This window comes from Puntigrus tetrazona, chromosome 8 (genome assembly GCF_018831695.1).
Source record: "Puntigrus tetrazona isolate hp1 chromosome 8, ASM1883169v1, whole genome shotgun sequence".
Taxonomy (NCBI): domain Eukaryota; kingdom Metazoa; phylum Chordata; class Actinopteri; order Cypriniformes; family Cyprinidae; genus Puntigrus; species Puntigrus tetrazona.
In genome coordinates this window covers 19,770,577-19,787,116 of record NC_056706.1, presented here as the reverse complement: position 1 = coordinate 19,787,116, position 16,540 = coordinate 19,770,577, and the positions used below count along the sequence as shown (strand labels likewise).

Sequence of the window (16,540 nt, the reverse complement as noted above, 5' to 3'; positions counted from 1 at the left end):
TATAACAACATATTTATTTATAAATAAAGATGTTGTCTCTCTCTATATATTAGTGTATATACAGGAGACTGGGGCTAGTCACCATTTTTTTACTCCAGTAAATATTAGGGTAGTTTTATAGCAAACATAAAAATAATTGTTATTTAAAGGCTTTTATTAGACTCTATAGCTTTAGCTTATAGGCTATAGCTTTGTTTTTGAACCAATAACTAATATGTATATATATATATATATATATATATATATATATATATATATATATATATATATATATATATATATATATATATATATATATATTATTTACATGTATATATTTATATTTAAGTATTATACAAAATACATTTAATATATAAACATATTTTCTAATATATATTAATATATTTTTATATTAATATAAAAATTCTTAAATCTGTGTGTTTGTATTTATATATACATAATAAATCTACAGTATATACACATTATATACAGAATACAGAATTTATTTATTTATACATATATATATATATATATATATATATATATATATATATATATATATATATATATAATATTATATATTTATTTACATGTGAAAATTGGAATATGACTATTTCAATTTTATTCTGTTACTATCACATTATTTATTAATAATTGACAATGGTCAAAGGATCGCATTATTATTATTATTATTATTAATAAAAGTTTTTTTGTGGGGTTTTTTTTACTCAAAATGATGTAGCACTTGTGGTCACTTCCCCCGAAACAAAAAGTATTCATTATTAAAACCTGCATAATTGATCACTGACAACAACTTCTTAGTCTTTGATCAGTTTTGGTATTTTGGCTGAACTGCAACGCTGCTCAATCCTTGTGTTTCAGCCAGCTTAGATCAACTATATTTGCTTAAAAATTCCCTGTTTCTCTGACTTTTGCCACAGGGGTCTGATTGTATTTCTCAGTGACTTTCTGTTAAACCTCATCTCATCTTTCTGGTAGACATGCGCTGCATTTTTCCAAGTCCTGGGCCTCAAACCGGGGCTCCTGTTACTGTTTTAATATCAGCTCATTTCGCCATCTCTTCCTCTGCTGCCCTTAAACATATTTATGTTGGCCAGAAGCACATAGCTGTGACCGACTAGGAAAGATCCCTCTGTGGGTTTGCAGTTGTGAATGCATATCCTCAGTCCTCGACAAGGGACTGATTCACCCAAAGCTGTTTCACAACAAAAGCTGATTTTGAATGATTAGACAGCAACAAACCACACAGCTTTCTTAGAGCTCTTGCTACTTGTGTGCGACAAAGAATATGATTGAAATTGCTTCAGTTATTAACAGAGGAGATGTCTAGCAGTGCAGTCTATTAGGACTAAAGATGAAAACACAGAAATCAATCCAGAGAAAACCGAAAGCCTACATATAAAACATATAAAATACACAACAAAAAGGGACAGAATAAGAACATCTGGAGACTGTGTGAGAATCTACAACCAGTATAATCTATATCTGCACTTCACAGATGATTGCATGCGCATATTGTTACATTTTAATGCAAATATTTCAAATACTCATAACATACAGTACTATGTTTGGAGTTCGGAGCTTTAAAAAAATTATATTCTTACCAAGGCTAAGTTAATTTGATCTAAAATGCAGTACAAACAGTAATATTGTGAAATATTATTACGATTTAAAATAAATTAATAAATCATTTCGAATATATTTTTATATTTTAACTTGCAAAACTGAATTTGTAGTCACACGACGCTTCAGAATCATTTCAGGATTTCAGGATGCACACATTTTAAATAGAAATATTTTGTAACATGAAGCCCATTTCCGCCATTGAAGAAAAATATAAAAGGTAATTGCGACTTTCACAATTCTGACTTTTTTCTTACAGTTGCAAGTTTAAATCTCAGAATTATGTCTCATAAACTTTGGAATCTTTTTCTCATAATTGCTAGATATAAAGTCAGAATTGTAGAATATAAAGTCGTCATTTTGAGAAATAATGTCAGAGTTGTGGAATATGAAATTTAAATTTGTGAGAAATAAAATCTGAATGGTGGAACATAAAGTCAGAGTTGTGAGAAATAAAGTCAGAATTATGGGCTATAAAAAGTATAGAGTTTGCATCAGGCAATTATGAGACGTAAACTCATAACTGTGAAAAAAAATGTCGGAATTGTGAAATAAAAAGTCCTAATTGCTGTTTTTATTTTATATTCAGTGGCAGAAGCAGGCTTCTGTAGTTTAATGCATCCTTCTGGAAAAAAATACAACTTTTTAATTGTAACATATAGGATGAAGTCATTTTTTTGACCGATTTTGCTCCTCAGAGGGTCCGCTGGAGCTGCACACGCTGTCTCTGTTACCCTCGCTGCGGCAGGTCGTGTTTAAGGGAGACAGGCTGCCTTTCCACTGCACCGCTTCACTGGTGGACAAAATCACTGCTCTTCACTGGCGTCACAAAGGACAGCCTGTCACCTCTGACCCCGCCAGCGGAGTTCATCTGGAAGAGAGTGTACAGCATGACTGCACCTTCATCACCAGGTAACAGAGACTAAACTTAATTTAGTTATATGTGTGACCCTGGAACACAAAGTCAGTCTCACGTAGCACGGGTATATTTGTAATACATTGACAAGAATCAAAATTATATATTAGGATATTAATTAAAGATCATGTTCCATGAAGATATTTTGTAAATTTCCTATAGTAAATATACCCGAAACTTCATTTTTGATTAGTAATATGCATTGCTAAGAACTTCATTTGGACAACTTTAACAGTAATTTACTCAGTATTTAGATTTTTTTTGCAGAGATTTCAGATTTTCATCTCAGCCAAATATTGACAAACCATGCATCAATGGAAAGTTTATGCAATTCAATTTAAGACATCAACAGTTAAGATTGATTTTGTGTTCAAGGGTCTCATATTTATATATACTGTACATTGCTGGTCTTTAATAATTAAGGTTGCTTAATGTTTTTTTTTTTTTTTTTTTATACCAAGGCATTTATTGGATTAGAAATATAGTAATGAGTTGTGAAATATTATTGCTGTAGCTGTTTTCCATTTATATATATTTTAAAATGTATTCTTGTGATTTATTCTTGTGCAAAGCTGAAATCCCAGGATCATTATTCCTTTCTTCTGTGTCACATGATCCTTCATAAATCATTATATATCATTATATTTTTTGGGCAAAAAGTGCATGCGCAAGGAAAGAGACCAGACCAGTATTATAGAAAGGCAACACGATGTGAAAAAAGAGATGAGAGTAAATTAAACAGGATGGACAATACAAAATAATAATAAGCAATGCCACCGAACTATAAAAGGGTAGCAAGAAGAGGTAAATGAAAAGCACTCTTCTATGCACTAGATGTTATTACGGTATACGGTTGTGTCTGTTCTAGTGAGCTGATCCTGTCAAACGTGCACGTGGAGGCGAGCGGTGAGTGGGAGTGTGTGGTGTCCACGGGCCGCGGGAACGCCTCTCGCAGCGTGGAGATAGTGGTTCTGGAGAACAGCGCCTCCTTCTGTCCGGAGCAAAGAGTGACTAACAACCGAGGGGAGTTCAGGTCAGAGATCCGTCCTGCAGCTTACCTGCGCCCTTAATAATGCTCGTCTAGAAAAGTCTGGCAATATGTGATCTGTTTAACCCCTGGCTTCAGGTGGCCCAGGACTCTGGCTGGCATCACCTCCTACCAGCACTGCCTGCAGCTGCGCTACCCCTCCTTGACCATAGGAGGCGGCGTGGAGCAGAAGAAGGCCTGGCGTAACTGTGACCGCTCTGGACGCTGGGAGGAGGGAGACTACTCTCAGTGCCTCTACACTAACGGCATCACGCGCGTCCTGCATACCTTCATACTGGTTAGTGACATTCTAGATAGAGACCTAAAAACAGGTTTATTATTCAGATGTGACAATTCAAGTTTCCCGTTGTGAAAAAGAAGCACGCTTTAGCATTCTCTCCTTTTAAAAGGGTATTATACTTTACATGTACTTAAGTGTAATGTTAATGCTGACTGCATGTGCACTGCAGATGCAAATAAAACATTTTATAGTTAAATTTTATACCGAATGCAATTGGGCTTGAAAGTGTTTATTGACCCACTTAAGAAGGACTGAAGTTAGATGTAATAAATAATTATTGCTTGTTTTTGAAATATGGTTAAAGTGCACTGACGAATGAACTGACGTAGTTTTGTAAATTAAAATGCTTAAAAATACTTTCATGTCCTTTCAATTTAAACTTACATGTTATGTTTTCAAAATTATATATTAATATAAAGAATAGATTGCTAGATAGATTTTTTTGTTTAAATTCTGCTTAATATTTCACAATAAAATAAGATTTTCTGATGCTTTTGAGAGAAGTCTTTTATGCTCATTAAGACTGCATTTATTAGTTATAGTTTTTATAATTTAAAGCATTTTTGTTTAATTATATATTAATATATATCTATATCTATATATATCTATATATATCTATATATATATATATATATATATATATATATGTATATGTATATGTGTGTGTGTGTGTGTGTGTGTGTGTGTGTATATATATATATATATATATATATAATGTAAATTATTTCTCTGATGCCCAGCTTCATTACTCTGGTCTTTAGTGTCACATGATACATCAGCAATCATTTTATCATGTTTTTATGAATTCCATTTTCATAGTTAATCCTCTGCTTCTCACTCAGATGCCCATGAATGCCTCCAACGCGGTGACTCTGGCCCACCAGGTGCGTTCATACACGCTGGAGGCCGCTGGCTTCACAGACACGGTGGATGTTCTTTACGTGGCTCAGATGATGCACAAATGCATGGACTACGTGACAGAACTGCGTGAGGTCTGTAGGACACTGTATTCAGCAGCGTATATGATGCAGCTCATGTGTGCCCTTAAATAAACGCGCACTCCTTCGTCCCAGCTGTCCGAGGTGCTGGTGGAAATGGGCAGTAACCTGATGCAGGTAGATGATCAGATCCTGGCTCGAGCCCAGAGAGAGGAAAGAGCCTGCAGTTCAGTCGTCTACATGCTGGAGACTCTCGCCTGGCCTCAGCTGCACTCTCACGCACAGGACTTCTCCAAAGTAGAGTATACTTTTATTCAGCTTGGATGCATTGAGTTGATCAAAAGTGATGGTATATTCATGGTTAAAATAAAGCTATTTTAAATAAATGCTGTTTTTATGAACGTTATATTCATTAAGGAATCCTGATGTGACACACAATATAATATAATATAATAAAAATATGAGAAATGAATATCTGAGCACCAAATAAGCATATTTTGTCTCTTTCTTAGAGTTCTCGTAACATCGTGATGGAGGCTCACCTGATTCGTCCCGCTCATTTTACTGGCATGAGCTGCACAGTTTATCAGAGAAGAGAGGCGGCAGGAGGGAGCCAGGGGCATGATGGGATTGAACCATCTCTTGAGCAGCAACTGCGATTTCGCTGCACCACAGGAACACACAACACCTCGCTGAATGCTTTTCATCTCAAGGTTTGTCATGTTTTATAAGCTTGTGTATATATTTACAGTGAAAGATTCACAGATAGATAGATACAGTGTATGTGTGTGCATGCGTTATATAAACTCATTACAATTCATATATGGTTAAATAAAAAAAAATCTCATTATCTAACTGTAATTAACATGCACCCTAGTGAAAACTATATTAAGAGTGCATTTAAAATACATTTTTTTCATTTTAGGTATACCCCAAATATTTACAAATTTAATTGCTAAATAATAATTACCCTGCGACCGTATTTTAGTATATAAACTAGTATACTTACTGTCTGTTAAATTGGAGCAACTAATTCTAATGGACTTTATTTGTGATGAAGTAGTGTTTACATCCAACTACAGTTATACTGAAGTACATTTAAATGCCCTAAAGTGAAATTATTGCAAATATACTTATTAAACACTGTTATTATTTAAAGGTCATATGATCCTCATCATTACTAACATTAAATTACAATTTAGCCTTAATATTAGAAAATGTGCGTTGTGCACAAGTCCAAATAAAGTTTGTTATATGATCAGTAATCCTAAGCAACATGTCAATAATTATGTTAATAGATTTGAATTACAATTATTAAATGTATTTAAATAATTGCATTTTCAAATATATGACTTTTTTACTTGGGCACTTTAGGACCTAAAATCATTACATTCAAATATACGTTTATTCTAAAATACGCAAAATTGCGCTACTTTTTCACTAAAGGGAAGCTTTTTGTGTTGCATGAGGAAAATGTGTTTTTGTCATAATCATAGGTGTCTATCGTATTGCTACTACTGAGGTTTTATACAAGCCACTTAGCCATGGTAAAATCACTGAAACGCAACGCTTTCTGTTGGCCATCTACTTTATCATACGTTTGTCTCTCTAGAATGCAGTGGCCCTTGCTTCAGTGTCTCTCCCCGCGTCTCTTTTTCCGCCGAACGCTCCTCCTGACTGTAAGCTGCAGTTTGTGGCGTTTCGCAGCGGAAGATTCTTCCCATTTACCAGCAATTTCACAGGGCATTCGGACCTTGCCCGCAGACGTGGCGTCAACACTCCAGTTATCTACGTTGGCCTTGGTGGGTTGCCTTCAGCTCGAACGTTCTAGGGATTGAAAACATTCATCAAATTTTTACAGTGTACTGATGTAGTACAGGTATTTTGGGAGAAGACCAACACGATTCATCCTTGGACTCATAAAATATTCAAATCATTCATTTTCAGAAATTGTTACCAGAGCACAGATTAAAATTTTCCTGCTTTCTCTCTCTCTCCATCTTTTTCAGATGGATGTAGCATGTGGAATCAGTCCGATCCCGTTATTGTGTCACTACGACACACGTCCCCTGGAAATGACCCCGTTGCTGCCCACTGGAGCCTGCAGGCGCTGGAGCATCATGGGAGTTGGAGTCTGGATGGCTGTCAGGTGGCCCATACTGATGCGTCCACCTCTACACTGCGCTGCTCTGTACTGAGCAATTACGCTGTGCTTCAGGTATAAGCTTTATAAAACACAGATATGACCTGTGGGTTTTGTAATTTTGATGCCTTCTAAAATATTGTCTCACATATCCTTCATGGTGGCTTCCAAATGCTGAGCTCCGATCTAAGATGTCTATTTCAATTGCAGTCAGACCTTTTTAAATCAATCAAAAAAATAAATGCTAAAACACCATTGGATTCAACCATTATTCCAGTCCTCTGCATAAATCACTAATTGAGTGATATGTTGAGTTGCTTGTTGTGTGAAGGGTTTTATGACTGTCATGATGTTGCCTTGAAATGTAAGTAGTCAACAACCAGGGTTTGGAACAGAACGAAATGGAATGTCTAAAATATATCAATTGTTATTTATTATTATATATCCATTCATAGCAAGTGCAAAGAATGTCAGTTGATTAATAACACGGTTGTGGTTGGTTTTAACTAGTTAATAAGATAACCCTACCCTACCTACTGCATAGTCGGTCCTTTACTTGAGGAGGATAAGTCACTATTACAAACTGATATGTTATGCAACATTTCTTCACCGTGACATGCGTCGAAGGATTGTAATGTTCAGCTATGTCCTACACTGTTTTTGTTATTAAGGTCATTTGGTGATAGATGGGCTATCTTAGCCACTGGTTTAAAATTCTTGGCACCGAATAACCAATAATTCACAGTGCTGGCATCAGAGCAACTCCTCATAACTTTTTTATGAGAAAAAAGGCTATATTTAAATAGCTATTTATCCTCACAAAAACATTCTGTTTGGTTAAATGTTTCGTTCCAGTTGTTACTATCAACAGCAGCGGTGGCCTGGAAGATGGCATCTAAATAAGTGACATTTCTTACACCTATTCTTTTTTCGGTGTCCTAGAGGTATATCTCAGCTATGAAGTCATATGCATGAAATTTTAAAAGTTACTAACAGTTTTTGCTGTGAATGTTCCAGGAGATGCCAGATTTCCCAGGTTCACCTTTGATTCCAGTGGAAGTGCTCCATCCGGTGATCTACACCTGTACTGCAGTCCTGCTCCTCTGTCTCTTCACCATCATCATCACCTACATACTGCATCACAGGTATTTGTCTCGCTTTGCAAAACAAATGTATGCCAGTACAACCCAAAACTCCCAAAACTAAAAGAAAACAGAAAACTGCTACATTGTAACACAATCCTGTCATTGCATGATGTGTTATTACTTTAAATTGCCAAAGACGCTGAATTAGAAGTGGGCATCCATATGGAATTTTTCTGTTTTCTGTTTTTCTGCCATCAGCTCTATTAGAATCACAAGGAAGAGTTGGCACACGCTGCTGAACACTAGTTTCCACATCGCAATGACGTCTGCAGTATTTGCTGGAGGCATCACTCTGACAGGCTACCCAGTCGTCTGCCAGGCAGTAAGTCCCCATTTTTCGTACATAATAATAATGTATCATTTAATTAAAATGACAAAAATGACATTTCCATCATTGATTGCTTTACTTTAATTGGTTTTAAACCTGTTTGACACAAAAACACGATATTTTGAAGAATGTTCACAAACAAACTTGACTTGAATGGAATGGGAAAAAAAGTTGTCAGGTTTGGGTGGAAGAATTATCATTTATTCAATTGAAGTAAACTATCCCTTTAAATGTGTACATTTTCAGTGTTGTTTCACGAACAAACAGAGGGTGCAATAATGTACAAAATATAAATACAAAAAAGTAAAGAAACATAATGAAGGGTTGATAAATACAAAATCCATAAACTTAACTTTTGTTCAGCATTGTACTGAAAAATAGCTACAGATTAAAATATTATCTGATATTTTCTATGAGCTAATGTATTATTACATGCGTTACTCATGTGTTTATGTTTGTGTCAGGTGGGGATTGTTCTTCACTACTCTTCTCTGTCCACTTTGTTATGGATCGGAGTTAGCGCCAGAGTCATATATAAAGAGGCCTTATTAAGGACTCCACAGCAGCTAGAAGGAGAGTCTGCTGTACAACCGACCCAGCGGCCCATGCTCAGGTCAGTTCGATCATAACGGATGGCTGAAAGTGTTAGATGGTTAATAGCAGGTTGTTTTCGGGAATGTATCTTTCGCAAGCAATTCTTTTAGGTACCTGTTTTTTTCTATATATTATGACCCTAGCGCCCATAAAACCATCACAGAACAAAAAGCCTAGTCAATAGAGCTATTTAGACTATATTTGTTATACATAGGAGCATGAGGTAAAACAGGCTTTTTATTACTGCCATCCAAATGAGAAATGGCGTTCTGGATTTGCTATTTTTAATAAACGCATCCGCAGCTAGACGTTTCACTTATAGTTCGATTAGCAAGGTAACAGTTTAGCATACTAGCTTAGCATGGCGCTAAATGGTTAAAAAAAGCTCTTTCAATTAGCTATATACAGTATCGCTGTAACACATTACATTTTGATCAGGCTTTAAGGAAGATGGGTACGATACAGCGAGGATGGTTTTGTCAAACAACAGAATCCATGCAAAAATCCCTCAAGTTCGTTCTTGAGAAACAATACTGTTTGAAAGTATACAAGTTGTACTTTTGTGAAAATCACATTTAACGACTTTTAACTCTAAAGGTTTCTTGTCATCATTTTAAAAGTATGATTATGGGTTCAGTCAGAACTCTTGCAATATTTCGAGTGGCTTTTTATACCTCAAATCGGTCCGAAATGTTGACAGTTTTATGAGCAGACCTCATATTGAATTAGGACTTCCTGAGTGGAAACTATTGATAGGCGTGTACAGGAGCAAAATGGGCTTTTGAGTGCAACTGAATGGACCACCATGATGTGAAAACTAATCAAAGACCCCCATTGTCCAGATAAAAGCTGATTCCCATCTGCCGTTGTGGAGAGTCAGACGGAGGAAAAAGAGAGCAAATGGGGGGAATGGAAAAAGATTAAAGTGGACGGAATAGTTGTAAATCAAAGGAGGGACAGGACTAGTTAAGGCTAACTTTCACATGTCCTCAGAGACGTGCATGCAAATATATTCATCCCCTCTAGTCTGTGTGCTGTGTTTTTACCCTAGACCTCCGTGCTCTTCGCGTTCCCTAGGGAGGTCTGGCCAGATCCCACGCCTGCCTCCTGGGATAAATCCTGTTATGTTTCCCTGCTCTCCTACACTGTCTGGAGCCCAGACTTTGCTCTTCATTGACAGACAGTGACACAGAACTGCCTAATGTATAGACCGCACAAATTTTTTTACGCCAAGCAAAGGCCAAAGGCCAAAGAGAACATCTGTAGGAAATATAACAGATAGTAGCATTACGCACATTTACATTTTTGAGCAATTTTTAGTATCTCTTTTCTTGAAAAAACAACAGTAACAGGATAGGCTATCATTTATTTCTATCTTTTTTTTAATACTTTTTAATATGTCTAAAATGTTAAAATGGTTAGCGATTGACCATTAATAAAACGAACACTAACAGTTTTCTTTTCTGTTTCCCTCAATAGGTTTTATTTGATAGCTGGTGGGGTCCCACTCATCATATGTGGTATCACTGCAGCTGTAAACATCAATAACTACGGAGACAACATTCCTTAGTGAGTACTGGGTTTTAAAACCTTAGTAAAAATGAGTTTGTTCTTGTCTAGCCTGAAATGTTTATATAAACAACAACCAACATAACGATAGCGTTGAAACAGGTTTACCTGTCATTACTATTTATATTTACAGTATAATTTAGAGTTTTGTATCTATATCTATCTGTGTGTATGTGTGTATATGTGTATATGTATATATATATATATATATATATATATATATATATATATATATATATATATAGAGAGAGAGAGAGAGAGAGAGAGAGAGAGAGAGAGAAAGAGGAGTTTGTTTCTGTGATGCTTCTTCTTCTTTGTCACATGATCCTTCAGAAATCATTAAAATATATTGATTTATTATCAATATTGAAAACTGTTGTGCTGCTTAATATTTCTGATACTGTTTTGAGGGTTCTTTTATGAAAAAGTTAAAAACAACAGCATTTTTTTTTTTAAATTCTATAAATAAACTTTATTCTCACCATTACTTACCACAAACTTTTGAACACTAATGTATATTCTAATATTGTAATAAGTGCTGCTTTATAATTTTTTACTTCCTGAAAAAAAGTATCACAGCTTCCCAAAAACATGAAGCAGTACAACTGTTTCCAACATTGATTAAAAAACAAATCGCCATACTAAGAGTGGTTTCTGAAGGAACACATGATACTGAAGACTGGAGTAATGGTGCTGAAAATTCAGCTTTGCTTCACAGGAATAAATTATATTTTGAAGTATATTAAAATTTTAATTTTACATTGCAATAACATTTCACAAAATATTTTCTCTCTACATTTTTGATCAAATAAATACAATCTTGATGAGCATAAGAACTACTGACATGCTTTCTGACTTGTTGAAACATAATGAGTGATAAGCAAAACTTGCATTTCATGTGAAACATGTTGAAAAGATTAACCCAAATTTAATTTCAGTGTTTGTCATTTATGAGACAATACTGCAAATCACACAGTAATTAGGCCTTTCACAATGATATTGTTGTTAGAAATTTTATGGTGTTTTTGTCACATTACAGTCTTACAGATTGGCGACACTTAATATAAAATAAAATTGTCTGAGCTCATACTTTGAGTTTTTTATTAGCTTCTGTTCTTTCGCTGCCTTATACTTTTTGCAGATTTATTACACATGCTGAGCCGCTCCCTTACAGGCACTTTAAAAAGTGTTCATTTTGTACAGAGCTTGCTTTGTGTTTCTGTTGTTTGACTAATTACCGCCTTTGCCCTCTCTGACCTTTTTCATTGCTCTTGACCTTTCGGCAGCTGCTGGTTGGTATGGCAACCCAGTTTCGGAGCCTTCTACATTCCAGCAGGATTGATCATTCTTGTGACCTGGATCTACTTCCTGTGCACTGCTTTCTGCCTGAGGCGCCGAAACTTCCAGGAGTCCAAAGATCCCCCTTGTTCCGCATCCGACCCCTCAACCTTGCCTGAGAGCCAACCGGCAGTCAGCGGCAGCACCAGCCTGCTCTCGACAGACTCTGTGGTGAGCCCAGTGCATGCTGGGACGGCAGTGGAAGACCAGTACTCATTGAAGGTCCAATGTTTGGCTCTGGTTGCAACGCAGTTTGTGTTTTTGGGGCTGTGGTGCTGCGGTGCAATGGCCGTTTGGTACGTGGATAGAGAGCGGAAACTCTTCAGCTGCCTTTATGGAGGAACAGCTACTGGATTAGGTATCTTCTTGGTGCTCCATCACTGTTTCAAGCGTTTGGATGTCCAGGCAGCATGGCTAAGTTGTTGCCCCGGGTACCGTCGCTCACAACCCATGCCGGCTTATTCCCACCCTTGCACTGCCACTGTAGGCGTCCAGAGTGCCTCGGAAAGGGGCTCACAACTTTTTGTAGGATGCCACCCACCGACGGACACCAACAATTACTCTTCTTCTGCCAGGTCGTCTTCTACTCAAAGTGGAATGACGAGCATCACCGCCGGGCCTTGCAAACTCACCAACCTCCTTCAAGTGACACAGGACAACACGAATAACACCACCCGAGCGCCAACGGGAACTAATACCAACACAAGCACGAGCACCGAGAACAACAAGCCTGCCAACAATCTCCTGCCCAGTCTACTGCCCATCCAGCAGCCTCAAAGAAGGAAGGCTTGTAGTAGAACAAGGGGTGGCAATACCCAATACCATCACCGAGGGGACGGGAGAGGGCACTACCGCCTCAAAGCTCTCAGAGCGGGTGGAGGAGGTAGCATGGGTGCTTTGGGACCTTCTGGGACAGAGCAATCAAACATCCACCATCTACACAAACACGCTTCCAGCGAGAACGGAAGTCTACGGAATAGCCATTCTGAGGGTCAGAACGGACTTTTGACCAATGGGCGACACAGAGGGGAGGGACTAGCGACGAGCCCTTCGGAAGGCAGCGATGGAGGTAGCAGCGGAAGTAGAAAGCCGTTTCCCCTGTTGCCTTCAGCGGCGAGCAGGTCGGGCACGCAGCAGAACGCTCAACGGCGCAGCGCTAGCAAAGACAATCTTAAACTGGCCGCCGCGGCTGAGAGAGAGTCCAAGCGGAGTTCGTTCCCTCTAAACGTGGCATCAAATGTCACTGCGACGGCCTCGTTGACGACAGTTTCAGCGCCAAATGGAACACTAAAGGGATCCGTAGTGGAACTAGACACTAGTGGAACTGACCAATCACAGGGTTCGGTTGGTATGAAGAGCAGGGTATGGAAGAGTGAGACGACCGTATAATAGACTTTAAAGGTTTCTTGAAGGAGTGAACTGTATGCTAGGAGCCAATGCATGGATTTCTTTCTCCACAACCCCACTGAAAACCAGTCTAAGATGGTTTGGGGGCTTAGTTGGTCTGTCTGGCTGGTGTTGGACATTTTTCAGCCAATAAACATCAGCTTGGCTTGGAGACCGGCTAAGACCATGAACCAAGTCTAATAGTGTTGTAGAACTTAAGACTAGACGAATGCAATTTTTTATGGTCTTTCTTTGGATTTCGGTCTCAAGTACTACATGAGTAGTCTGTACATGCTTGCGCATATCTGCTCTGCGTACTGAAGCAGGTGACACTTGAGAAACCTTGCTTCATTCAAGACCCTCTTCAAATCTCTGTCGTGACACTAGACAGATTTCAGAGTCCTATTTCGGCCAGTTTTAAGTATTACAACACTGAAGCTTAGGCTGGTTCAATCAGGGTTTTTTTTTAGCAGGAAAGAGAAACATATGGCTTCCTTTATGATGAACCACCCAAACTTTCGAAGGGGTTTGAACCCTCCAACATGCTAAGAGCTAATGCTAAGCATGCTAACAAGGAGAAATTGTGTGAGGCTGTTTTATTTGAAAAAAATAAGGGGTGTGTATGCAAAACCTGACTCCCTTATAAAGACAGTGGTGGAGGACTTGGTTTGCCAAAATATGCAAAATCATTTTGAGTGCTTTTGTTATCCTGTAATACCACTTAACCTAACTACGGAGCCCTGCACATGACATGCAGGAAAAAAAATAGGCTAGTAGGCTAAATTTTGCGCACAATATACTATTTAATTCCCTAGATTTATAAATTGTGCACTCAGTTTATAAATTAAGGGAACAAATTAGTAAAAATGTGCACGGTTTAGCAAATCGAGAAAATTAAATAGTAATCGTGTGAGCTATTTATGTTTATTTTTTCCTGCATGTCATGTGCAGGGCTTCGGACCTAACGAACTGTTTAAACATACTGAATATTTTAATATCGAATACGCCAAGGGAACTGAACCTAAAGTTCAGCCATTTAGCTGTGTTGATCTTTGTTTCTGACTATGCATATCGATCAGGATGGAGGGCCTTCTGCTTGTTACCTAAGCTTTTTTGTGCAGTCCCTTTGTGTCTTTGTCTTTTGTGTGTCCATATGTTTTTATTTACGCTATTTCATTTACATGTCTGTAAGAATGTACATTGTGTTATGTATGTATTGTTTGACCATTACAGTGTTAATTCAACTCTCTGGCACTAATAAGCAGCTTTTGACATCGGTCCCATACAAATATAGAAAACAAAGACTTGCCATTGATCCATCCATCCCCAACATTTCCATCCAATTTTAACTGGTCCTGGGAATGTCGTTCCTATTCTTCTGATGTCTTTCAGCAGAAAGTGAACTATTGCATGCAATTTTTTATGAATAGAAACCCTTTTGGAAAATGTTGCTTAACACTGCCCTCTATCGGGCCATTCCTGCCATTGATCAAATGCACTGATAATGAATGCTGTTGATGGACAAATGATATCAACAAAGTGACAGCTGCTCCGGATGTCACTCCATATTTACTAAGGAATTTGATAATGAAGGGCAAGTGTTTGTCCGTACATGTTCTGTTGTAGCACCATGTGTAACATGGGCTTTTTTAGCACTTGGTTCAGGTTATTAAGAGAGCATTTGGCATGTTCTTATAAATAATAATAACATATTTATATCATACATATCAGTATTAATAGTGATGTAATTGCCATTATGCAATTTTACGATATCAGTATTTTACAGAGTATCGACCTAATCAGTTTTATGAACTCTGTTTTAGTCTAAAAGCACACTAGCGATCAAAGCTAGATCTCCCACTATTTTCCTTCAGATTATTACCATACGTGGAGCAGGTTTTGTTTATTACGAAACACTGTTCATCCCACGAATGGTTAGCAAGGCCTGCTAATCAGCCTGAAATGGTCAGTACTCCTTCTTAAGATTATGCAAAGAATTTGTGACAAAAAAATATTTTCAAAAGGCATTTTGTTTTTTAAGAATGTCAAAATGTATTTTTCTCACAAAGCAAAGAATGGACAATCCCAACCAAAAACAAAAGGGGAATTCAGATCTTTGCACTGACTGCTTTTTTTCCCCCCCAAGGCCCACGAGCTATCAGATACTGACTGTAGAGCCATTATTTTTAGATCACATCATGACCGAGTCACAAGTGTTGCCCGTCTTTAGCTTTAGCAACACTTTGATTAAAATATAATTACTTTAAAGTCTGTTCAGGGATATTTGTATGCCAAAGAAGTTATCTGATATTGTGTAGCGCCCCGTTTGTCTTTTACCCCTTCAAGCCAGAAATCTCCCTTAAAGTTGTTAAACATTTAAAGACCACATGTTGCTAAAGGACCAGTTCTTCCTTTTCCCAAATCAAAAAGCATTTAATGTCATGATGACCTGTGTGATAATTTTGTGATTAATGTAAGTTAAGCTATTGGTTATGAAGGCTTATAATCACCATCGTGTCAATACAGATTGCATTTTCTATATGATTTTGGTTGTATACGATTTCAGTAGTTGTCAATTGAAACTACAACAACGAAGAATGTAGTTCACAAATTCATGGAATCTATGGCCTGCTCAAAGTTTGCCATGTGTATGTAATACTTTTTTTTTTTTTCATTTAAAAAAGAATTTTGAAATGGCTTGTTTGTGTTTGTAATGGTTTCATGTGACATTGTGATATTTGCATGAACAATTTTCTTTGCCTCTGGGTAGGCCTAGAGCTTCTGAGGGTCAGTATAAATTCAGTGTTATCCTAAATAATGATGTTTTGATTGTCATCTCGAAGTTTAAAAGGGAGATTTCAATAGTAACATGAGTATTTATATTTTTTTGTCACTCACTTCAATATGAAAATGATAGCAACATTTTTGTATCGATTTCAGTAATATATTTCCTATAGATATTAAGATTGTGCCTTATCAATGACCTGATGCAAAATAAAGGTTTGGAAAAATGCCATAAAATCAAAATTACTTCACTCGTATTTTTATGTTTCGTAGAAGTGATTTAATGAGAAAAAAAACCCGGCCCACGTTTTGTATTAGGCAATTACGTAACTTCAGTTCCTATGTAATATGTAAATAGACATCTTCCACAAGAAACACAACCAATCAAAAGTGAGCTTTGGATTATTGACACACGCTTTATCCTATCAGAGAGCGGTACTCTAGAGAT

The 16,540-nt window shown here is 37.2% G+C and overlaps 1 protein-coding gene across 1 annotated transcript in view; it reads left to right on the top strand.

The window, feature by feature from the left end:
- adgra2 (adhesion G protein-coupled receptor A2) overlaps positions 1–16,338 on the top strand; it is a 58,249-nt gene extending 41,911 nt beyond the window's left edge. Inside the window, exons 7-19 of the mRNA XM_043247923.1 lie at positions 2,322–2,535; positions 3,408–3,572; positions 3,666–3,864; positions 4,710–4,859; positions 4,941–5,102; positions 5,318–5,518; positions 6,418–6,607; positions 6,815–7,023; positions 7,966–8,093; positions 8,292–8,415; positions 8,886–9,034; positions 10,495–10,584; positions 11,871–16,338. Coding sequence (XP_043103858.1) covers positions 2,322–2,535; positions 3,408–3,572; positions 3,666–3,864; positions 4,710–4,859; positions 4,941–5,102; positions 5,318–5,518; positions 6,418–6,607; positions 6,815–7,023; positions 7,966–8,093; positions 8,292–8,415; positions 8,886–9,034; positions 10,495–10,584; positions 11,871–13,311 — 3,422 coding nt within the window. The 3' untranslated portion in view covers positions 13,312–16,338. The remainder of the gene's footprint in view (positions 1–2,321; positions 2,536–3,407; positions 3,573–3,665; positions 3,865–4,709; positions 4,860–4,940; positions 5,103–5,317; positions 5,519–6,417; positions 6,608–6,814; positions 7,024–7,965; positions 8,094–8,291; positions 8,416–8,885; positions 9,035–10,494; positions 10,585–11,870) is intronic.
- Positions 16,339–16,540: the final 202 nt, after the last annotated feature.